This window comes from Orbilia oligospora, assembly GCF_000225545.1.
Source record: "Orbilia oligospora ATCC 24927 unplaced genomic scaffold scaffold00078, whole genome shotgun sequence".
In the NCBI taxonomy this organism is placed as follows: domain Eukaryota; kingdom Fungi; phylum Ascomycota; class Orbiliomycetes; order Orbiliales; family Orbiliaceae; genus Orbilia; species Orbilia oligospora.
In genome coordinates this window covers 1,831,734-1,855,494 of record NW_011645635.1, presented here as the reverse complement: position 1 = coordinate 1,855,494, position 23,761 = coordinate 1,831,734, and the positions used below count along the sequence as shown (strand labels likewise).

General features: G+C 45.2%; 6 protein-coding genes across 6 annotated transcripts; 2 read left to right on the top strand and 4 right to left on the bottom strand.

The window, feature by feature from the left end:
- Window positions 1–117: 117 nt before the first annotated feature.
- On the top strand, window positions 118–2,359 carry AOL_s00078g539 (uncharacterized protein; the record flags this gene model as incomplete). Its single annotated transcript, XM_011123802.1, has 2 exons — window positions 118–507; window positions 602–2,359. 2 exons carry the CDS (start codon window positions 118–120, stop codon window positions 2,357–2,359), a joined length of 2,148 nt encoding a protein of 715 aa, XP_011122104.1.
- An 868-nt stretch (window positions 2,360–3,227) lies between these two features.
- AOL_s00078g538 (uncharacterized protein) lies at window positions 3,228–4,367 on the top strand (the record flags this gene model as incomplete). The annotated part of the gene is made up of 1 exon (XM_011123801.1): window positions 3,228–4,367. One exon carries the CDS (start codon window positions 3,228–3,230, stop codon window positions 4,365–4,367), a length of 1,140 nt encoding a protein of 379 aa, XP_011122103.1.
- A 1,104-nt stretch (window positions 4,368–5,471) lies between these two features.
- On the bottom strand, window positions 5,472–9,742 carry AOL_s00078g537 (uncharacterized protein; the record flags this gene model as incomplete). The annotated part of the gene is made up of 8 exons (XM_011123800.1): window positions 5,472–5,839; window positions 5,895–7,282; window positions 7,343–8,195; window positions 8,255–8,421; window positions 8,488–9,333; window positions 9,413–9,429; window positions 9,502–9,555; window positions 9,713–9,742. 8 exons carry the CDS (start codon window positions 9,740–9,742, stop codon window positions 5,472–5,474), a joined length of 3,723 nt encoding a protein of 1,240 aa, XP_011122102.1.
- Window positions 9,743–13,693: 3,951 nt separating this feature from the next.
- AOL_s00078g536 (uncharacterized protein) lies at window positions 13,694–17,962 on the bottom strand (the record flags this gene model as incomplete). The annotated part of the gene is made up of 1 exon (XM_011123799.1): window positions 13,694–17,962. The coding sequence occupies one exon, from the start codon at window positions 17,960–17,962 to the stop codon at window positions 13,694–13,696; it is 4,269 nt and encodes a 1,422-aa protein (XP_011122101.1).
- Window positions 17,963–18,508: 546 nt separating this feature from the next.
- On the bottom strand, window positions 18,509–19,097 carry AOL_s00078g535 (uncharacterized protein; the record flags this gene model as incomplete). The annotated part of the gene is made up of 2 exons (XM_011123798.1): window positions 18,509–18,655; window positions 18,777–19,097. The coding sequence occupies 2 exons, from the start codon at window positions 19,095–19,097 to the stop codon at window positions 18,509–18,511; spliced, it is 468 nt and encodes a 155-aa protein (XP_011122100.1).
- Window positions 19,098–19,895: 798 nt separating this feature from the next.
- AOL_s00078g534 (uncharacterized protein) lies at window positions 19,896–22,797 on the bottom strand (the record flags this gene model as incomplete). Its single annotated transcript, XM_011123797.1, has 4 exons — window positions 19,896–21,146; window positions 21,200–22,133; window positions 22,267–22,361; window positions 22,450–22,797. 4 exons carry the CDS (start codon window positions 22,795–22,797, stop codon window positions 19,896–19,898), a joined length of 2,628 nt encoding a protein of 875 aa, XP_011122099.1.
- Window positions 22,798–23,761: the final 964 nt, after the last annotated feature.

Genomic DNA, 23,761 nt, shown 5'->3' with positions numbered 1-23,761 from the left:
TCGCATCTCTGGAGTACGATCGATTTTTCTAGACTACAGTCAATTTCGCCCCTAGCTAGGTCTATAGTCCTAGATATCGCCAAAGAGTCCAAAATCAGTCCAAGCCAAAGCTGAAAAATGTCGGGGGTCGAACTTATTGGCCTGCTTCTTGGGGCGATAGCTCTCATTGAGCCTATCGGCAAAGGTCTCAAATCCGTCAGTGGTGTTATGAAAAGTTCAGACTCATTTCAGGAGTACATGCTATCGACGAGTCTAGAGTACCATTGTCATGCGCAAGCATTTAAAATTGAATCGAGACGGATTTTTGGGGCCTTCCTAACGGAATCTGAGATTGACGACTTATTTGGAGAAGAGGGAAGCAGTGATCCTCGTTGGCAGGACCAAGCTTGGAGAGACAGCGTCAAAGCCTATTTGGGGACTTTCTATGACGGGATCTCAACAGCTATGCTGCTGGTATCTCGGGCGCTTTCGGTTCTGAACGAAAATATAGTCCAGCTCAAAGATCTTGTGAGTAAACTGGGAGCCAGCCAAAGCTACGCGATATACGTAGACATATATTTAGTGTTCTTCTATGCTAACCATGTCATGTTTCGAATTTCAGAATGAGCTCCCTCGGCCAGGCGACAAAGGCCGATATGGTGGATCAACCGCCTCCTCTGGCCAAGAATCTGTTTCGATGAAGATTAAGTCGAAATTAGAAATAAGAAAGGAAGACATAAAGAAATATTTTGATGATTTGATACGATATAACCTGCTATACCAAGGTTCCGTCAACCGTTTCGTGGAAGAACAAAAATGGAATGCGAAGGCAACAACCGCGATAATGAAAGCTGAGAAGCGCTGCCGTCATCTCACCAAATCTGCAAGGGGCGTGCCATGGAATTCAGTATCTCAGGTAATTGATGATCTCCATGAAACAAGTCGGAGGCTATCTTTTGCGCTACAAAAAGCCGCGGTCTGCTCCTGTCACGCGTTTCACCTCCGGCTAGAGATGTTCTCGTCGACCGATTTGTCCACCCCATGGCCACCGACTAGGGGAGCTCCTTGCTTCGGTAACAGAGATCCACGATATCAAACGATAAACTTCAATTTGATCGTACTGGGATCTTTCGACCCACAGCAACGTACAAACTGCCACCGATCGCGAGTTTCATGGGATACCGTGGGATATCCTTTAGACCGTTTGTCTTTGCGTATTGAAGTCAAGCCGCATGCCACTCCTAACTTAAGATTAGGGCGCACACCATTTAAATCTCTCCCAAAAAATTTCATAAAGGAAAACCCCATAAAGGATACTTCCAGTGCACAGAAAAAACCGATAATACGGACCGAGAACGGGGCTACTGAGCCACCAGCGACCACCACTACACCACTGAAAGCACCCACTCCAAAATCAAAGCTTAAGAAAACCGTTGCTCTCGCTCATAATTCCCTTAGAACCGTCGTACCATCTTCTGACAAACGAAAAAGGAAGCCGGTCGCGGTACTGGAAGACCCTCGCAAAGAGCCTGAGCTTAGCACAGCTATGGATTATGAAGTAGCCGTCGACGTACCAGTAAAACCTGAAGAAATATCTGATATGTGTGCTTGGCTAAAACAAACCAGGCTGGCTTCGAGTATTTTGGACCAAGAATCTCACCCGGGTGTTTTGAGTGGAGAGAGTAGTGTCCAATATTTGGTGCACGAAGAGAATTCTGTCGACGTGTCCCCAGAGATCAAGGGTGAAAATCACATGCGGAACTACGGATCTTTGCTAGAATATCTCTTGTCAAGTCGAAACACTTTATTGATCCCTCAGCGCATGGAATTAGCACACACACTTGCCATATCACTGTTACGGCTCCACTCCTCATCTTGGATTCGAAGAAGCTGGAGCAGCAAAGACGTAATGCTTTTTCTGCCATCGGATGCCAGCGCCGCTGAGCGACGTTGGTCGCCATATGTATCAGCAGCCTTTAACGACCTTAGAGATATACAGGAAATAGCACAAGCGGAAAATCAGGATGAACCGGGCTACAAACTTTCGTATGTTGTTAGCCTCGGAATCATATTTTTAGAGATTGGGTTGTCTAGGTCTTTACGAGGGGAACAAGAAGATACGTTTAATGGAGGTCCTCATTTCGATGCATATATGCGGGCCTGCGGAGAAGTTAAGATCCATTCTGTAAGTGGGTTAATGGGCCCAACTTATGATCGGGTAGTAGAAACCTGCATCAAGTGGATGGATTCAGACGAGCTCGACGACAAAGCTGTTCAGCAAAAGTTCTACGAAGATGTTGTTTTAGGATTGGAGAAGTGTATTCAGGTTGCTAACTCGAGTCAGAAAAGGAGAGAGAAAAAGAAGCGTAGTCGAAGCTGACTTCTTTGTAAAGTATTTTAATTTAATCACACGTATTTTATATTTTATCCTTCTTGTTCCCGGGATCCCTCTCTCTTCTTTCAAATATCTTCTATCGTCACCCTTTCTTCCCCCGCCCCTCTGAGGGGCATGTGTATCATTTGGGATTTCGTAGAACATTTAAACCTTATAAACTCGGATCTTTCATGAGGAGAAGAAGCTCCACAATCCAACAGAGGAAGTTGTTGTCGAGTCTCCTTGTCCGACCATAGCCAACGCCATAACTCGCGTCAGCGGTCAAATTACAACATGTGCGGCTCAGAGTCACTTTCAGCTCAGCCTCGTATACTATTCACGATACCCTGCGCGAGGCCAAAGGTACTAAAGTCCTATAAAAAAAAAATCGACATAGCACTGCGCTCTCACCTTACATACCCTTCTTTTCAAACTGCCTAAGTAGGTAATCACAAATACTTTGGTATATATTGCGAACAGTCAACAGTCTAGTGTGGAAGGACACTGTACTAGATCTTCCCCGCACTTTCGCCCATCGCGAGTACGCGTAACTGCCTGTCTATCACGATATAATACCAATCTTCAAAGTTACGTAGCCTCGTATCCAAGCACTTTCGGGGTCTCGGAGCAGTTTGAGGGACCTCGTTCACTATATACAAGAGGTTTTGAATACTTTGAAACTTCATGAATTCAAGGCTTTATAAATATTGAATCCTTGAATATCCAAGCTATATATATCTATATCGCCGTCAATTTCCTCAAGATCCCCAAATATTTTTATTTATTAATTATTTCCTTGACTTGTTGATGCGCATCTATACTTAGTTAACCTCGCCGTTCTCCATTTGCTATTTTCATCTCTGTTTTGAACAAAATGTTTCTTCCCAAAACCCCCCAGTCCTCCTCCCTCGATGTATTCCCCCTCGAAATCCTCCTACAAATCCTCCAAAATCTCACTATCCCTTCTTTACACGCCATTCTCCGCCTCTACCGCCGCAGTCGCATAACTTTTTCGACCTACCACACTCAAATAATCAACCACATTCTCCTCTCCACGCTTCCTGATCCAAAATTCCCTACTTACTTCCCTCACACCTATAAGGGCGTTATTTACCCGCGCCCGCCTAGTAAACCATTACAAACCTCCCATGTAGAAGCATATACCCAGTTACGGTATGCACAATCCCTGGTTTCACTATCAGACGCCATTTCTAGTTTAACCACATACATCTACTCTATAACTTCCCCTCAAATTCTTGAGAAAATAACACCAAGAGGTACAATCCTCTTAAACCGATACGCACAATTTCCTTACGAAGAAGCCTTAACCTCTACAATCTATCGTATCGTAATTTCAAATTCCCAAACCTTCTTCTACACGTCCCAGCTTGAACTCGCTCAGACATTTTCAAACTCTTCACCATTTATCCCACCCCCTCGTCCACCGCCTCCAAAGTATCCAGAAAGCGTGGCAAGACGGATCTTACCCCCGGAACTCCTACCCAAGGAGACACCATCTGACGAAATCACCTCACAGCTTTCGAATCTACATGGCCCCGAGACGTCATTTTTAAAAAGACAAACATATCGATACCTTCGTCGGTTAGTACTTGGAGCCTTGACGGCCTATTTAAAACAACATGAGTTTTTCAACGGTGTTTGTATCATCCCTTCGTGGGAATATATGCACGATTCGGCCTCCATCCGCGACGGACTATTCCTCTACCTCGGCATTCATCCAAAACTACTATTTAAAGTCCTAGTACAATGTAACCTCGAAGATAAGGACAAAGCTATCAGGGGAGTAGGCGGTGATCGCCTAAGTAGCAAGGAGAAGAGAGAGCAAAAGGCGCGTCCTGCGGTTGCGGTAGAATTAGGAAAGGCCTATGCAATTGTTTGCAAGGTCACGCATGAACATTTGGAAGAAATGAAGAGATATGCAAAAAGGAAACCTGTTTTAACCGATTTTGAAGAGGTTTTTAATGTTAACCACCGTGGGGAAAGTCGCACCTAGTTCTCCTGTATATTTGGCCCCAGCGAAACAGTTTGGGATGACATGAATATTGGGAAATCGTGTTTTCGAATCCAAATATCTCTATCCTCGAGGAATAAATTTTTAGACGATTGTTTTACGAGTAATAGAAGTCTTTGATTGATATTAATTAGCCCTGATTTTGTATATATTAGTATAGTACTATTTTGAGACGAGCCCATTAAACTTCAATTTATATCCCGGGGAATGTTGAAAAGCACGGTCCAAAATCTAGTATCTATCATTACTCTCGGTCATACCTTAACTAGAAATCTCTAAATATTCCTGTACAGCAAGAAACTCCAAATATATTGAAGGTAAGTATGTTAATTACAGGCCGTCACCCGACTTGCAAAGTCGCCACAGCCTGCTCTGTAAGATTTATAATTAGATTAGAGACAAGAAAAGCTAGGAGGGATAAGCCTCTGGCATGGCGGGACGGAACTCATCCCCCTAAATAGCAGGGGGGGAATGGAGTGAAGCGCTCAGAACAACCCATTAAAAAGAGGTAGAAAGACGTCCCTGTTAACAAGGGGCGTAAAGGGGAAAACCATCCAAATGACAAAAAGACAAACCCGCTGAATGGAAACATCCTATGCATGTATCTCTGATTAAAAAGCGACGTCGAGAAAGAAAAGAAAAAGAAAACAGGAAAGGAAGTCGTAGGACTCGTCATGCAGCCAAGGTGATGCTCTAGTTAAGAAATGAAGAATAAAATGGAAATGGAAACGATGACACAAGCTGAAGGGAGCCACCAACAAACAAAAGACCCGATTATGTATATACATCCGATAGAGTCGTCAATAATCAGCATGCAAGAAAATATAGAATTGAAGAACGATTTAACACACCGAGAAAAAACCCCATTTTATAAAACAAAGGCCGAAGTGAAAGTAAGGGTTTGAAAAAAGGTACTTTTGAATGTACGTGCAGAAAGAAAAGATACAAAAATAAAAGTGATTTGGGAGGAAAGTAGGAAAGTAGGAAAGAGCACGTGAAGCGTGTGTCTCACCGTTAACAAAAGCCGTGCACGGCGACGCGCTAAAACGTGTATTTAAGTGGTTACAACAGAGAGGGAATCTGGCCTCACTGCGGTGCCACTTCACTAGGCCCGGCCTCAACAGGCCCGGCGGTACCGAGTCCTCCATCAGTCAGCGTCGACGAACTCCCGTACAGTTGTAGAACCTTCCTAAGGTCATTCTTCTTGATCGGCTTCGCCAAAAAGTAATCCATTCCAGCGTCGAAGCACTCTTTTACGTTGCTCTGCTCTGCAAATGCGGTTAGTGCACAGATAGCGGAAGCGTATCCCATCTCTCTGATGACTTTAGTAGCTTGCAGGCCGTCCATATTGGGCATCTGGATGTCCATAAATATGATGTCAAATTTCTTGCCAACAGCAAGAGCTTCCTTGACCCTGGAAACTGCGACAGCACCGTCCTCCGCTAGAGTGATATCTACTCCGATTGTTAGCCTGCAATCTACGCTTTCATTACACACAGTAAAGTATACCTGAAACAGCTTCAAGTTTTAGCATCTTTTTAATGACTTGAATGTTGACTCGATTATCCTCCGCGACAAGAACTTTGATGGACGCTCTTTTATCCTTCAGGTCCTTCAACTCCTTCGAGGACCGTTTTTCTTTCTTGGCCGGCCCAGAACTTGCCTCTCCAGTCTCGGCCTCTGGGACCTTTCTCATTCGGACTGACTTGCTGGGCGAAACCGTAGAAGGCGGTGCTTTGGTCGGTAGGGCACCCTGTTTTTGTGTAGCGGATTTAGGCCCCCCCTGATCCAATGGGGTGGGTATAGGCGGAGCACTCCCATTTCCGATAGAGGACAAGGGTGTTGACTGTGCTTTTCCTCGGTCATCAGATGGTTTCCGTGACACCGAGGAAAATCCCTCCAAACCCCTCGGTGATATTATGGCGGGTGATGAAGAAGTTCTTTCTAGGGTTGGTCGTCGCTGGCTTAGTACTGTTTCCGTCTTATCCCCGGGTGTGGGCGTGGGTGGTGTCTCAGAATACGACGGTATCGTAGGCAGAACTGGAGGAGACGGGGAGTGTTCCTTATGCCGTTTCTCTATATTGCGGCTCCCTCGTCTTTCAGTGAATTCGTCTTCGACAACTTCTGGGGCGAAAAATGGTTGACTCAATCCAACAAGTCGTGTCGCATCCGCTTGGCCGCCGGATATTGAGCTGAAAGCCGTCGACGCAGTCTTAGTGCTGATATTGTCAATATCCCCTCTCGGTCGTAGGTTCGGTGGCAAATTACGAGTATACCTTGTGGTGGCCAGGCTTCCAGGTCTCGAGTATCCAGTATGGGGTTGTGTTGGAAATCCTCCAGCTCGGAGCGGTATCCGTAGAGTAAACGAGCTACCTGCTCCTTCGAATGATTTCAGTTCAATGAGGCCACCCATGAGTTCGGCAAGTTGTTTGCAGATGCTAAGGCCCAGGCCGGTTCCTCCATACTTCTTCGACAGGCCAAGATCCCCTTGGACGAAAGGCTCGAATATCTTAGTGTGCATATGGCTTGGAATACCAGGTCCAGTATCGATGACAGAGAACTCGAACCAGCGGACAGTAATTCTCGGGTCTTCCAATGGTATTCTACCTTCTTGAGAGTGGTCTTCGTCATCCTTTGACTTGTTATTCTCGGAAAAGTAGGCTTCAGTTGTAGAAGAGTTACTAACTTCGCCAGGAGTTGTTAGTGACGGTATTGTTAGCGATGCGGCCTCTTTTTTGGCCTTTAAAGCTAGATTTGCCGGGGTATTTGGGTTGATTATTGCGGTTTGAGGGATATTAAGTAGCGGCATATCCTTTTGTGGGGTGTCTCCCGTGGTCAATGCGAGACCCTTCGTGTCCTTGAGCATAGCGATTCTTAGTTGTACCGATCCCTTCTCACTATATCCATTTTTATTTTGTTAGTGTAAATTCAGATATTTCTGTCCCGAAGTGACGTACGGTGTGAACTTCAGCGCATTGCTCAGCAAATTAATCACAACTTGCAGAACCCGATTCAAGTCGCCTCTCAAAATCCCATTGATTGACGGCTCTCCAGCTTCCACATCACCGGTATCGCTAGAGATTTCAATTCCTAGTTCGACGCCTTTGTCCCTCGCTGTCTTGACAAAAATTGCTCTAACCTGGGTAACGAGATCCCTGATATGAAACTCTCCTTCCTCAAGGACAACATTTACGCCAGCAACTTGATTCCTGCTGAAGGTCAGCAGATCCGTCAATAGACAAAGCAAGAGATCTCCGCTCTTCCAGATCGTATTCAAGCTTCGCTTGATACTAGGTGCTAGACCCGGCTCATTCATCATTATGGAACACATTCCCAGGATTCCATTCAACGGTGTTCGTAGTTCGTGTGTCACATTGGCAATAAACATAGATTTGGCGTCATTCGCAGCATTCGCCAGCTGCGTTTGTTCTTTGAGTTCAGCCGTCCGGGTCGCCACTCTGTCTTCTAGATGGGTATACTGTTTAACGAGCTCGTCCGTCATTTCGTTGAAAGTTCTCGTGAGATCGGTGAGTTCGTCGGTCACAATGTGCTTCTTGTCCGGAACTTTCTCTGGCACCCTGAAACTTCGCCCTTTTCGGCCCCTATTAGTGCTGCCTTCGATTTTCTCGTTTGTAAAGCCACGCCGCCACCACGGTTTCCGGCGCCGAATGGACTCGCCAATAGTACTCTCCCCAGCCGTTCCGAAGACAGCCGGAGGCTCTTCTGTTTCGCTATCATAAGCCGTCGGGCTGTATCCTGGAGGCCTTGTCGTCTTTTCTGTTGCATCACGTAGCCTAGCGATTGGACGCACTGTGAAAACATCTTATCAGTACACGGAAGTAACCTATATAGGAACCCATGTGACGAACCGGCATATGTCGCGAGAATGCATGTCACAATAACCACGCCCGCTCCAGTTCCAAAGACAGTAGCCAGCAGGAGATTTCTGAGGTGTACGACCGGTTGATTGACTTCATCATGGCTCATCTGAACAATGAACATCCAATCAGCGAATGCGTAGTTAACCGGCGCAAAGCTAAAATATATATCCTCAATTAGCACCCACTAAACCTAACAAGAAAGAATTTAGAAAATGACGCACCCAATGGCCACCCTCGCACCATTTGCTGGATTACGAGTATCGATAACGGTCCCCTCATTACCGGGTGCACGTGCGACATCATAAAGGAATCCTCCCAATCTACCCTCTCCCGAAAGGCCAATAACTGGCGGCAACACATATCTCCAGCTGACATTCCCAGGCCACCCAGAGTCCCTATCTGCGAGGTTCCCATTTGTAGGACCAAGAAGTAAATAGCGATAAGTCTGCCCGAGATCGCCGTAGTCGCTAAGGGTGTTTTCCACGTTGAACAGCGAGCAAACAACGGTTACATAGCCTAGAATAGATTTTTGGACAACAGCCGCAGTCGTGTTGTTATATATAGGCGCAGTAAAGCTAGCAATATGTGCTGAAGAGTTGGTTAACGATTTGACGGGACCTAAAAGTAGCATTCTATCTGATGGCGGCTCCGTCGGGAACAGTTCGTCAGGGAAACCTGGATGCCCAAGTTGGGAATTATACCCGACAAGATTCCCTGTGGCATCGCGAATCTCCCTAAAACCCGGTGTCGTCGAGGGGAGGCCGGTTTCGCTAGTTACGTTAAGATATACGGTTTTGAAGTCGGTACTGTAAACCGTGATATGTTGTAAAGCAAGTTGGGTCGATAGAACCAAAGAGTAATCGATCAGAGAGGTATTCCAGTTGGCATAAGTCGTATTCCTAACCCCCCCAATCTCGCCGGTGTACCTTTTTATAGCATTGAGTATCTGCGCTCGGGAGGCAATGCTCGTGACGGCTGTTTCGAGAAGGTTGATATCGGAAGCGATTTGGTCGGATTTGAGAGAAGATATGAGAGAAAGCCGTGATTGCCGAAGGTCGGTAACGAGGCTGGAACATGGTTAATTAGCTCGTTAGCTTAAGATTTTGGATTGGACGAGGCATCATATGTTGTTTTGAAGGTAAATACCTTTGGTTATTAAACCACTATCACAGCAGGTTGATCAGTTTTCATTCAAATTAAGCCAATCTGATAAGATTTTGGAGGGAGTGTCTTACTGTGACAATGGCTAGTACGCCCAGCGAAGTGAGGGATACAACCAGGACGAATGCCTATTTTGACGTCAGGTCAGCGGGTGCCAGCACCAGCAACGGTACAGCCAAGAAGGCCATCACGAAACTCGCCCCCATCTCCTTCATTTCGCGCGTCCATGATCATGACGCCCATGAAAAAATGAAAAAGATTCAACAGATATATCTGGCGACATACACTCAGCTGGTTTCTGATGCCGATATGCATTTTTCCCTACAAAACGTCTCTTTTGCCTCGACTCCTATTCCATGAATGATAAATGTCGCTTCGGCCGTTGGAGGCCGGGGTTTTCTTGGCAGGCCTGTGAAAGGCCGCCTTTGGAGGAGGAAGGAGCCTTCCGTGGTTGCTGAATAGCTAGTAAACGCCTGCTATCTTTTGTCCTTTTTCTATCTTCCTTTCCTATTTATTCTATATTCCTTCCTACGATCTTTCGAGGGGATGGTTGTGAAAAGAACGTGAGTCGGGTCAGAAGGAAGGAAGGATGTGAAATGAAGCCCAACCAGCCGGGTATCCCTATACGGTTATCGCCAATCGTCCACTTCTCGTCAAAATATTAATGAATTTGAAATCGAGAAGATTGAAGGTCGGTGGAAAGGTCGAGTAAACGGGTGAATGAAGGAACTGGGGCGGAGGAGAGAGAGAGAAGGGAGATAATTGATCGTTTGGTTGATGATTGATGGTTGATGATACGATGGGATACGACGATACGATAGAAGACCGTTAATATTAATATTGGAACGGGCTCAAACGGCCATCGGCGCGGAATTGGACGGTGTTGGTTTAGTGTCAATAAACCCCATGCGGGCCCCCAAATCCCCCCAAAATGCCGGCTGAAAACACAACTGAAAGCAACGTCTGCCCGCCGGATCCAGCAATTTCGGTATCACGGTCCCCTCGCCAAGTCAAGTCTCTGCTTCAATAGCCCACCGGGAGACGATCAAACTGATAAATGGACTGAAGTTTTTAAGAGGAAGAAAATTCGGCGGAAACGAGGATTAAGGAGGAGAAGGAATGGGTTTGTTAGAAAATTCTATCTCTTTGTCATGTCAGTGGGAGAAACAAGACAAATCGCGACCTAGCACGGGACAAGGGCCACCCGTTCGCAAAAAAATATTCGATCCTCCCTCAAATCGGGGATATGCGTGAAAAGGACCCACCTGCACGTATCTGCATGGGGGTAGTGGTGGTGGTAGTGGAAGGGTAAGGCCGGAGAGGCTGGGCAAGACATATTGTATGTATGTCCTATAAACCTCATCCTTCCTTCCGCATGATTTCCATGTTGATAATTAATAATGCTAGTACTACATGTATGCCTAATTCATTACAGGTAAGTCCATTTCTATTCAACCGACCAATATCTATTGAAACACATGGATGCATGTACACAAGTACTGATCTATGTATTGTGTACATATACATTCCAGCAACTTTATTTCAGATAGTCGAGATCATATTCAAGGAGTACATAACGTCGTACAAACGTCGATTTGAAGTCGGGTCGGGTCGAGTCCAATGGCCCTCCTTGCGTCTTTTAACTTTACTTTTTCTCTCCCATTCCGCGCTTTTTCTTCTAGCCGAAAGGAACGGAGAAGCCATCTGCATCATAGTCTATGGGGAACTCGGGAGATACTTCCAGCTGTCTCAGCCAATCAGTAGCTTCCACTAGATACGCTGGACCATGGAAAGATAGCTATCTCAACATAACTTCCCGCTGGTGCGTAAAGTCACAAAATAAAATAATTTTCGGTCGGCTCGTTTCTGCAGGTCGTTTTTTATGCTTGTTACAGCACGATATTCCCACTCCAATAAATGCAAAAATGTCTATTCGGAGTTTCATATCCTGTCGACAAATGCAGAACAGACGAGGTGGCAAATCTCTTCCTCCAACGGTTGGAGGTCATTTCAACGCCACAGCCTGACCTAAGGAACCTCCCCTGTCGTGATATCTGGGCATCGGGAAAGTACCTGACGATCTGACAGACGCATGGAAAACCCCATGGCGAAGAGGCTAAAATGCGAGGATTTGCGTCTACTCCCGTCGTGGCGCGTGAACGCTAGTATGGCTAGTGCGCCTGTTACATAGCATCTAAAGCCTCAGGACCTTAGACCGACCAGGTAATCGATCGACTAGGCTCTTGCTCTTTCCCCGACTGGCAGTTTGGGATAGTGGTAGTTCGTCTCAAGTAAGGTTCAAATGCTCCAATCCAATCCAAAATATATTCAATTCAACAGCTTCTTTCTCGAGCTCTTTCCATCGCCCGATCCAATCCCGCAAAAATTTCGGCTTAAATTGCCCGACCCTTGCTACCTTCCCAATTTCGAGAAAAAAAATAATAAACGGACAATTTACCAACCGATTACGTCAAATAATTGCCAAATTATTAGAGACCACATTTTCAAAAATAGTTTGTCTTTGCAATTAATCGCAACGTGCGCAACCCCAGCAACGAATCCCTAGGCTATAGGCCATTTTGATATTATATTCACAGACTTGTATATCTTTTGTGCCAATTCCATCGTTAGAACGCTGGCGACCCTGCGCCTGCACCACAAAGTCCCCCCCAGGCCAGAGGACTGTTGATGAAATAGCATACGTACGGACATGTGCCGTCCGATGTGGTATTTTAGGGATCGGCAAACCACGTCGAGCTTGGTTTCGTGTTGTGTTCGGTCAGCCTCATGCGCGTGCTATATGCCTATATACTAGTAGTTTTTGAAATCTCAAATATGTATTGATACCAACAGATGCCTCTTACCTCTCAAATTGCTAAATGATTAGATAATCGAATTGTCAAAGCTGATATCGACTACTTAATAATATGATAAACAGATCACCAATTTAGTTTTATCTCTTACAAAACAAAGGATTATGTATACAAGACCCTCGGCACGTACAGCACAAACATATAAATATAATCTTAATTAACTGTGCTCGGTGAATATCCGTCTCCAGCCTAAATTAATTGGCTAGGGCAAATTCAATAAATTTGTTTTGAGGAGGAACCTGAAGGCACCATGAATACAGATGGTCAATTCAGGGAGCTCTTAATTAGTATCAAATTGGCCTTCAGAATTAATCAAAGCCAACCCCGAACGGGCAATCCTCAGATCCGCGAACCGATAACTTCTCACAATTAAAGTAATATTACATCAATGAACTTTGCAACGTGCTCCGCCGGCGCGCGCCTCGACAGGGTTGTTTGTGCCAGCACCTAATATTCAAACATCCGTCTGTGCCTTTGAAAAAGCTTGAAACTTTATATATACTAAATTGAGCCAACCCACTAGCCGAACAGAGCACCCGTTGGAGCTAATATTACGCAAGCCGTGTGTTTAGAATGTATAGATCAGCTATGAACTATAACATTACAGTTCTCTTTTACTAAATTTATTAGTGCTTATATAATGGAGTGCGTAGATGTATTATTGTGATGTAACCCTTTTAGCAGGCCATTCTAGTCTTTATCATCAAATCACTAGAATTTTAGGTCGAGTGTAATGTAAAAATTGGGACCAATACGCACTCTTCGAGCGGACCTTGAAGATTTGGTTGGCGCTTGTGAATAAGATGTTAGCGAAAGCGCTAAATAGTAGTATAATATCTTAATTAGCTAATATCAGTAGTTAGCTCCTCATCTGCCCGGTCCTAAATTATATAAAGCTACCCGGAACTCGACGTAGTAGATCTAGGAGGCTAGATTTTTCATAATTCTCCTGTCCGAATAGGAACTAGTTATAACTGCTCTTCCTAATACATCAACTCACTGCTGGGTTCCAGTCTAGTTTGGCTAATCACCTAGGCTATACGGTAGTAGTGTTAAATATCGAATATTCAATATACAGATCCGCGGAATTCTGGTTTGAGCTTTATATTTAGTACACCAAAAATTATAAACTTATTAGAAATTCTGAATTGTCCTGAATAAAATTTCCCAATGGTGTTTAGTTCGAAGAGTTCTCATTTAGTTATTTGGCGGATATTTTAGTTCGCTTGCATGATTCATACATGTATACAATGTTAACAACCAAAGTTACAGACTAAAGATACATTTACTTATTTACCCATCCTTTTATCCGGGGTTTTGACACGATAATTTATCTGCCTGTGATATTTCAGTGTTCAATTTCATGTCTAGAGCGAAACCCAGCTGGCCAGCATCAAACCCCGAAATACAATCCCTCCTCCAAAAACCTCTTCATCTCTTCCTTCAATCCCTCCTCCTCAACCCCCATTTTTTCAAAGGTCTCCTTCCTCGCCCTCAAAGTGCCCAACTTCCCTAGCCCCCCTGAGGTTGGTACATGAACTCCATACTGTTCTTCCCAAAACTTTACCCCAGGCTTTTCTCTCTCTTCCTTCTTCATCTCCTTCAACTTCTTTCCAAACTCCACCGCTCCCTTCGGTAACCACACCCTAAAAACTTCATACTCCGCGAATTCGCAAAGTATACTTCTGGGACATAAAACCCCACCTTCAGATCCTGCACCTCCGCAAACATCATACCATGCAGACCATGAGCCCGGAACAATAACCAATCCCATGTTTTCAATCTCTTCCCTTTCAAATCCATGTGATCCTAAGAAGATATCTAGATATCTTTTCGTTTGGCATTTCAACTCTTCAATCACTTTAACCAGAATTCTGACAATAAACACCTTCTTCCACCTAAAATGCGTCACCGATGCAATCGCCTTCATAAAGATAGTCCTTAACAACATGTTGCCCATAACACCCTCGATATTAATCCCTAGGATCCCAACGTCCTTCTTCTCCTCTGCTTCTAGCCAAAGTGGCTCAATGATTGGTGCCGAAGGGTTAAGATTCCCAGCGATCGGAATGATAAACTCTAATGAAGTTAAGACCTTATCCGCCAAGCCTTCATCGGTACATTCAGTTAACAGCTTCATCAAGGAATCTAATATCGACTGTCTGATATCGCGGTGTGTACACCTTCCTGACAGTAGAGTCAATATCTCGACTGCTGTAGCTGGAGATATGGCGGAGTGTGTAAGGAGTGCTGAGATTTGCTTGATTGTTGTGATTTTCACGTATGACTGTTGTCCTTGTCCTGCCTCCTTGCCCTCGGATCTTTGCTTTTCTTTTTCTTTCTCATTTTCCTCTAGAATTGAGATTATACCCCTCCCGAACTCGATAAGACATTCTGAAGCCTTTGGCTTCGGGAGACTTGATAAGTAAGGAATCTGTAGTAGATGTCTATGCCACGAACTGGAGTTCGGGTATTTTAGAACCGTAGATATTGCAAATGATGACGCTAGGGATGGAGTATCACTCCCAGTCAGTAACCCAATGAATTTGACAATTGTGGGGACATCCTCGGTAGTCTGTATCACAGCGGCAGTAAGTTCTTGAAGAAGAACAGGAGGTATATAATTAACATGAGCAGTTAAAACCTCGATTACTGAGTTAAAAACTATCGCCGTTTTTGGTTGGAATGATTTCTTGACCGGAACTGAAGGTGTAAACCGCCCCGGAAACTCGGGTATGGTAGAATTTTCGATACCGAAATATTCTTTCAAATAGAGAATAGCGGCTAGTATTTGACCTTCTCGGATAGCAGGGTTGTATTTTGCGCGCTTAATCCTGTTTCTTGACCATATCTCATCTTGAGCCGGTAATCTAGGCGTAAACCGTTCCAATTCGGTAGCTGGTCCATCTGTCCAGGACTTTGGGGCTCGAAACATACTATCGGCGTGGAGTGAAAGGTCGAGATATGTCATCTTCAATTCCCGAAGTGGCGAAGACGCAATCCCTTCGCGAGGATTCCATTCCTCTGTACTGCTATCAGGAACAACAGGCCAAAGATCTAGGCCCTCCTCGTCTAAGATTCGATGAACTGTAGCAGTATACTTATCACCGTCCCAAGCATAATCCCAGCTCTTTGTAGAGATGTACTGTTTCCAGAACGTCGCTGCCTCGGCCTTATCCAAGCGTCCGCTAACATTTTTAACTACGTGCTGGAGTACCTTCTTTAACCGCGCCTTCTTTTCCACGAAGTTGAGATGTTGAGGTACCAAAATTCGGAGAGCAGCGCCAAAGTCATCCACAGATAGTCCAATTGAAGACCATGTTTCCTCGTCAGTGGAAATAGTATCTTCGGCGCCCTCCTGCAAATATACCGCCTGCTGCGCCCGTTTATATACATAAGGCGCAGAAAGCTCCAACTCCGAACTCGCCAACGTATACGGCCAAGTCAGGGCCTGGATAGGAAGCCCCTTCGGAAATATTTTAGGAAGGGTAATTCCACCAATTTCCTTCCTAAACTCCCTCCACATCTCATCCCTCGCCTTCGCGAGCTCATCAAAAAACTTGTAAGTCGACGGCGGCACATCTGAGTCCTTCAACTTCAGGCGATGAGGGTTTTGAGATTCATAAACGAGGACCCCACGAATTGTATTCAATCCTAACTTTTCATACCCCGGCTGCAACCCTTTCCTTTCAACCTTAACAACCGAATCTACCAGACCAGCCCATAGGATATCAAAAACATTATCGTTTGTTATACCCAAGGCTCTCTGCACCCTGTCCGAGAGCGTCATTCGCTGTCGGATAACATGGGGGACGAGTCCTAGAGTAGCGTTCCAAGTCCCAAGATTAAAAGAAGGTTCTTTAGCCGCAGCAAACATATTCTCGAAAATGGCTTCCAAGAGCTCATGGCTTTCCGAAATCCGCTTCGAAAGACTGTCGAGGTTATAGTAAATCTCAAGGTCCCCGGGAATTCCAACAACCAAAGCCTTTGCTTCTTTGCTATACTCCCCAAAGATAGCCGAAACCACTGAAAAGTCTCTGATGAATCGCTGAAGAATCCACTCGATGCTTTTCATATGCACGGCGGGCGATCCACTAGCAACTGTATAATAAACCGCCTCCTTCGCCCTCTGAGATCGAATCTGCGGCGTCGAGCCAGCCATGGCTTTCGCTTTTCTAGCATTGAAGCATTTTAGTGCTAACTCATCGGCTTCCGCCTGTCTGGCCGTTTTGTGCAAGAGAGATATTTGCCAAATATCTGGGTCGGCAAGTTGATTATCCACTTGCTTAAGCCCAAGGATGGGACTAGGACTGAGCGTACTCAAAAAGTTCATGTTGCCGGTGACTTCTTTGAGGCGGCTATAGAGGTCGAACACTACCTCTGCCGGAAAGAGTTCTAGTGCCCGTTGACTAATCAAGATACCGGAATTTTTAAGATCGGATTTGAGGTTTATATCCAAACCCTTCGTTTCTATCATGCATATCTGAAGGAGTCGGTAGCGGAATGACATCGGAACCCTGAGTATTAATGGGCTATAGCCATATGCACCCGCGCCCGCGTCCAGACGATAAAGCTTGATGAATTTTCGGAGATGAACTTCAAATGTTTCCGGTGCGGTAGTCCACGCAAAAAGTGTCAAATCCAATAAATCATGAGTTTCTCGTTTTAGTGTCGCGGGCCCCGTTTTATTTTCTTCAAAGTGAGTGAGCGACAGCTCAAGTATTTGTTTTATCATTTCCAACGAAGGTCTCGTCTTATAAGCTCGTCGGGTTAGAGGGTATATTATTCCCTCCACGAAGGATTTGGAGTTTTTAGAGTATCTTATCGGTTTTGTTTTGCGAATATCGGACTGCCATTTATCCTTTTTGGTCCGTTCCAATAGGTCTGAAGAGAATGTTACTGCTAGAGGCGCCTCTTCCGCTGTCGTTTTGAAACTGGGATATAGCTCAACGAATAGACTAAGCCATTCGTCTGCTCTTGGGAAATCCTCTAAATCAGCTTGTAACCTCGCATACTCAAAATACCCTTTGTAGACCTTCCAAGCCAGTTTATCTCTGATCTCTTTCCAGTCATAACCAGTATCATCCGTTTTGGCCTGTTGTTCGATAAATTCCGTCGTACAAGCCCCCCCAATAAGTTCATAAAACCCGTCCAACTTCCTATCATCGGGATTCTTCCACTCCGCATCTTCAAACCTTGGAGAGAAAAGACATTTAAAGAACTCGGTGCATGCCTCCCTTTTCTGAGGCGGATCAGAAATTCTAGTACTCCACGAAACACACCCACACAGAAGCTTTACTTCCGCAGCCGAAGCTTCTGAAAAGATTTTAAGAAGTCCTGGAGTGCCACCGACGCCTTCCCACATATTTCTCCATTTTTTAAGCTTATTGGAACGGAGATGTCTCCACAGTGTTTTTATGGAGATTTTACGGATTGATGAAGAAAACGTCTGAGAAAGGCCGGAGAGAATGGTGAGAGGGTTTGGCGACACACAAAGCCAGATATTGAAAATTGAAGCCGGATAAGTACCGGATTGAACGGTGGTTAGAATATGAGACGTTACGTCTAAGTGAGAGAATTTAGTAAGGGCAGCCCGAAGGTGTTCGGAGACCTCTTTGCGCGCGAGGAGGTGGAGTTTCTCAGGGAGGTTTAGAGTCGCCATTGTCAAGTTATTGACCCTAGCTATAGCTTAGCTTGCCAACTAGAGAATAGAATGTGCTCGCTACTGAGATGGATGTATGTGAAAGAGCCCCACAACAAGAAAAAGGAAGATTCAAGTGTCTTTTATATTGAAAATCTCTGTATGTGACGCGGGAGCGCAGGGTCATTTATGTCAGATACTCTCCAAATAAAGGAGGAGAATACTAGCGTCGTACGTGTACGAGAAATGCGGCACAGGGCTTGTATTAGGTAGACGGAGCCGGGCAGCATAATACCACGCTTCCAACACGAAATCGATAAATCTATTCCGCTGACGCCCCGTATCATAGTGATGCTTTAGGACCTAGGAGTTCAGACCACTGCAGGAGTACTCTTACATAAACGATTGATTCATTAACAGTTAGACTAAAGAGTAGCATATATAAGTATTAGCTAGTAAACTTTACTACCATAGAGAGATAAAAAGATAAGATTATAATTATTATATCTCCCACGTGCACACCATCCTATCGAAATCAGGTAGCCATTTTTCTACGGCATTGCTCGATCAAGCACAATACCCATCATTAACATCCCCATTCGGGAAGTAACAGCTTCTACAATCACAACCCACCGCCGATTCACAGCAGTCCTTAATGAATGTCGATGAAGTACAATGGGCCCCTGGTTTGCCACAAGTCGGTTCTGGGGGTGGCTAGAACATCACGATCAACTTACGTTAGTAAAATCCACAAATTTCTTTTAGGTAACATCAACGAAGAAACAAAGACAGAAAATGAAAAATAAAAGACTATTAGAATAGTTGAAATACATACCGGCACAAGACAACTACAAGCACTACTAACTCTCGTAGGATTCGAACCGCACTGCGTTTGCCAAGGCCCTAACCCGGTAGTTGCCGTCACAGTATCGGTAGTAAAAGAAGGACAGAATTGAGACGCGGTGGAGATCCTCGCGGTCATAGCGCGGAGACAATTGTCGCGGTTGCAACCGCCCATACGTTTTTTGATCCTGCTTACATCATCGGGAACACTGATTGCTTTCAGGCCAACGCCATCCGGTAATCGCTCGATGGTGATGCCGGAGAGAGCTGGGGTGAGGATTGCGAGGGCGCTGAGGATGGTGGTGAACTTCATTTTTGTGATTTAGGTACAAAACGGTAAAGAGTGTAGTCGACGCTGGTTTCTGGGTTTTTGGCCGAGGGCTCGGGGGCCCTTATATATCTCAGCCACCAACAAAGATCTCACAAAAGCCAGCTGAAATAAGGATCTCGATCTCGAGAAAGTTCCAGGGCTTGAATGTCAACAAAACTTTATCTAACATCGCTAAACAGCACCAATATAGCTTGGACATGCATATGCCATGCCGCCGTGATGTCTTTGCCTGCATGCCAAGCATCGCCATAATTCGTGCAGCCCAGTCATTTAGTGTAACCCAACAAATATTCCAACAAACCAACCCCGCAAAAGACTTGGCTTATAATTTTAATCGAAAAGGCGCCAAAAACTTCACAGGTCTGGGCTGCGACTTTTACTAAAAAGGTCTCGGTTACATGCGCGAAGAGAGGAATGTTAGATTGGCACGTTTGCGGCTGAAGTCCATGTACAGCCCTATGAGGTCTACCCCGTCCCCCTTTCATCTTGCAGATAGATTCAATTATAGTCTTATCATATATCACTGGTAGCACACGTATCTCTGGTATTCTCGTTCGCTGTTCTATCCAAATCTCCTAAACTGCATATGCACCCTCGGTTTTTTTTTTTCCGACCCAGAAGCGACTAGTGTACATGTTTCCCGCAAAGAACCAAACTCCGATATACGCCCATTATTTTATCCATGTTTCCCTTGGGAAAGGGCCACAATGGAGAGTTGAAAATTAGTTACAAACCCAAGGTAACAAGTAATCGCCGATATGCTTGTTCAGACCAACGTCACTACTCAAAGGTAATAATATCAGTCTCGAAACCCGAAAAATCCACATCCATCTTCAATCCAGCTCCGACGCCACCGCGACCAGGATTTGGAAAATCTTGGATGAAGTTTGGCCCATAGTGATGCATAGAATCTCCTCCAAGCTCTTGGTGCGCATTGAACCCCGCTAGGCCGCTAAACCCCATGTCCCCTGTTTCCATAACCCTATCAGCCCCCATTCTCTCCTCAAATGCTCTTAGACTATCCCTCGCATCCCCAACTTCGAATTGAACCTTCAACCTCCATCTAACCACTCTAGCTAGCTCCTCCAACTCTCCTGCCGAATCACCAAACTCTTTGAATACGTCCATAGGTGGAGTATTTGCCTCGATTTCTTCTTCCAACCGTCTTAGCCCCATACTAATCGGCATGGACGAAACGTTCATCGAACTTGCAAGTTGAAATAGCCTCGGGTAGTTCTCCTCTATTCTTTTTTCTATCATCCGGTATTGCTCTTCTGGCCTCGAAAATGGAATTTTAGGTGGCTTTCCAAAACCCCTTTCATATACTGCGTATCGTAATGCAAGGACCAACGCTGGCAAAAATGCACAGCCTTGGCCTTGCCTAGGCCCTACATCCTTCAAGAATCGAATCCCGATCCAGATAGCCTGGTCAATATCCTCAGGTTCTAAATCATCGTTGTCCTCCAACATGACTGCGAGAAAATTATATTCATTCGCTAGTAATGTGGACAACATAATTACCAAACTTCGCAGCATGATGATAAATGCAATCCTTAGGTGACCAAACTTCAGTGTGGCCGACTCTTGTTCCCTTGGGCCAAGAATTGGGGATTCTTGTCCAATAAACCTGATTGTTTCAATGCAGTGTTTTATTGCTTTGTTTTTTATTTGCTGAGGTACGCCGTCATACTTGGCAGCGATTGCAGCGATTGCCCACTGATGCATAAGCATCGCATGGGAGTTAAATGAGATGGTAACATAGGGGGATACCAAGTCAACATCCTGCAATGAGCCACCTTGAATCTTATCCGGGAACGCTGTTTGAAGTAGCTCGAAGAGACGGGTGCTACATGCGGTTATTTGTTCCATGCGGGTTCTGAGCTGAACGGCCATGTCATCGGACGGAGGATCGAGGCTGTTAAACGAAGTGAATGCTGAAGTGGATATGCCATACAGGCTTGTAAGGCAAGGGAGTAAAGATACTGCCAGTGCTCCTATATTACTGACATCGAGTTCAAAGTCTAGTGGCATCTGAGAGCAATTAGCGCGGAGAAATCCGAAAGACTTAGTACGGGGGCCCTTACCTCTACATCAATACTTGCTTCTGGTATTGATGGTGGACGATCGTAAATCAGATTGCTAGTGATTCGGTTCAAGCAATAGGCACTCCAGAAAGCACGCCTCTGTACCCGGGTGACAGTTGTCTCATTTTCAAGGTTTTGGCTTTTACTTCGTCGGCTAAGGTGGAATTCTCCTTCGATAGATATATGGAGGGCGCGACGGCTCAACCGCCAGGCGTCTTGCGAAACCTTGGCATGCATGGAAAAAAGGCAGAGTAGCAGGATGCTTTGTACGATTGATAAAGTAGAACCTCGTGGGAGCTGTTCCCTGCAAATGAGCGCGGCTTTATAGAAACGGAGTGCATTAGTTTGAGGGTCCTCGATTCCGGGCGGATGTGAAAGACAGGCTATGGCGAAAATCATGTAGAGGCAAAAGTAGTCTTGGATATTTTTTTGGTTGAATTCGCTAGAGCCAGAGTATATTTCGTTGTATAGACGGATGATTTTACGGCGAGACAGGAACGGGAAGCATCTCTGTTCGTTGTCTAGATAGGAATTGAGTAGAATTTTCCCATTATGCTCTAAGGGAAGTCGTTCGGCGGCATTGATAGATTCGAATGCTGTGGATCTTTCATTAGCAACGAGATGTGAGAGCTTTGAAATACAAGGCCTGTGATCTTTAAGATGCAGAGTTTGGACTAAAAGACGAGCGAGTGATAGGTGCCCATGTGAATGGTCTTCCTGGTGGAGCGAAGTCGGGGTTTGCGATAGAGCTGAGCGTGGAATGGAGGTGGCAGACGATCTCTTGCCAGGTGTGAATGGGTTAGATGAAATAGGACTATTTGTATAGTATGATGAGAAGGAGCCTTGGCGATTATTGATTTCCTTGAGTTCACGGGTCTTGGTGTCGATTAAGGATTGTAACTCAGAAATCCGATTCTCAAGCTTCTCAACGTGCCTACAATCGACTGTTAGCTGAGTGTAATCGGATTAAGGGGCTGTATATACATATACATATACATATACATATATATATAGTATATATATATAGAGAGAGGGATAGATAGAGATCGATGATCGATGATACGTACCCTCTAGCAAGGCCTGCTTGCGAAATAATATCAGGTACGGCACAGGCCACTTTGGCTCTTGTACAGGCCGAACAGGACGGTTGGTTCCCATCGCACTAGAATATCATTAGCCACATCTTCCAATCATATATTAAATAGTACCTATACAGTATTTATCTAAATATCATAGAGCTAGGGGCTAACCTTGATCTTTTTTTGCTTGCACCGAGCGCAAGCCATGGTGGTTGGGTTGACTGTAGCCATTGTGCCTGGCTGTAATGGCAGAAGAAGAGTAGTCTTCTGCTTAGATTGCTTAGATGATGTCGGCGATAAAAGGGTTGGATCGGGAGTGGCAGGAGGAGTATCTAGATAGCCGGTGTAGATGGTATTGGTGGTCGTGGTCGTGGTGGTATCAGTGGTGGTCGTTCGAAGGCCATCGGCGTTGATATCTAGCATGGGGAGAGGTTTGCCCAGAGGAGCTACTGCTGCTGCTATATGAGCGTCAACGTGCTCTACATGTACATCCCCCGTCCCAGGATCCCGAACAGCCATTCCCGATGGTATTCCGGTGATTTTAAAAACGCTATAGGTCTAATAAGAGCGAAGACCGCCGACCGATGGCAGTATATGTCGAAAAAAGTAGGGCCGATGAGGAGTTGATGTCCCCTCGATCGACACGTTCCGAGGGAAGTTTGTATGAACTTGTAAATTTGTGTTGAGGGCGGCCGCGTGAAAGAGCTTAGGCGGTAGTCACTTACGACCAGTACCTAGTTAGCCGCAACCGAATTAAAATTAACTAAGACTGACAATGAGAATTTCCAAGGCGAATGAATGATTAGATATAATCTGTATATCTCGAATTGAATATATCCGTAAGAGCAAGATCGAAACAATTGGAAACATCAGGTGGTGAAATATCAGCATCGTGATCGATTCGATGTCCATTAGCTACTATAATTATACCGAGTCCAACAGTGCTGGCCAGCCGAGTCGCAGCCAGGCCTTCGCTATGACGTCATGAAACAGACCCTCTGAAAACTATCGATTCTGTCTCAGCTCAGTCAATTAACCCGAGCTAACGTAACTTTATCATCTACATGCAAGCTACAACTTCACCCCGGATGATATCAGACCGTGGTCTTCATATCGTCTCAACTACCAAACCAAGATCAAACTCCACTCTCGCATTCAATCGAGCTTCGCTTCGAGGTAAGGTCCGGATACTTTGAACCCTATTGGACAGCGGGCTAACCCACACCTGGACTTGCAGCTTAGGGTTCCTTGGCTATCGCGTTTGCAAGGAAGGTATGACACACTAAATTCCATGGCTGCAGATGCATGTATGATATCATACACCCCGGATTTGATCACTTATGAGAGATATCGTTCCTGCCGTTGGCTGGATATCGGATATTGGAATTCCAGCGAATAGCTAGATTTATTCTTGCTCTGGTTGGTCAATATTTTGCTCCGACCGACTGACCGACCGACTTGTTTGCTGAAAGACTCGGGTTAA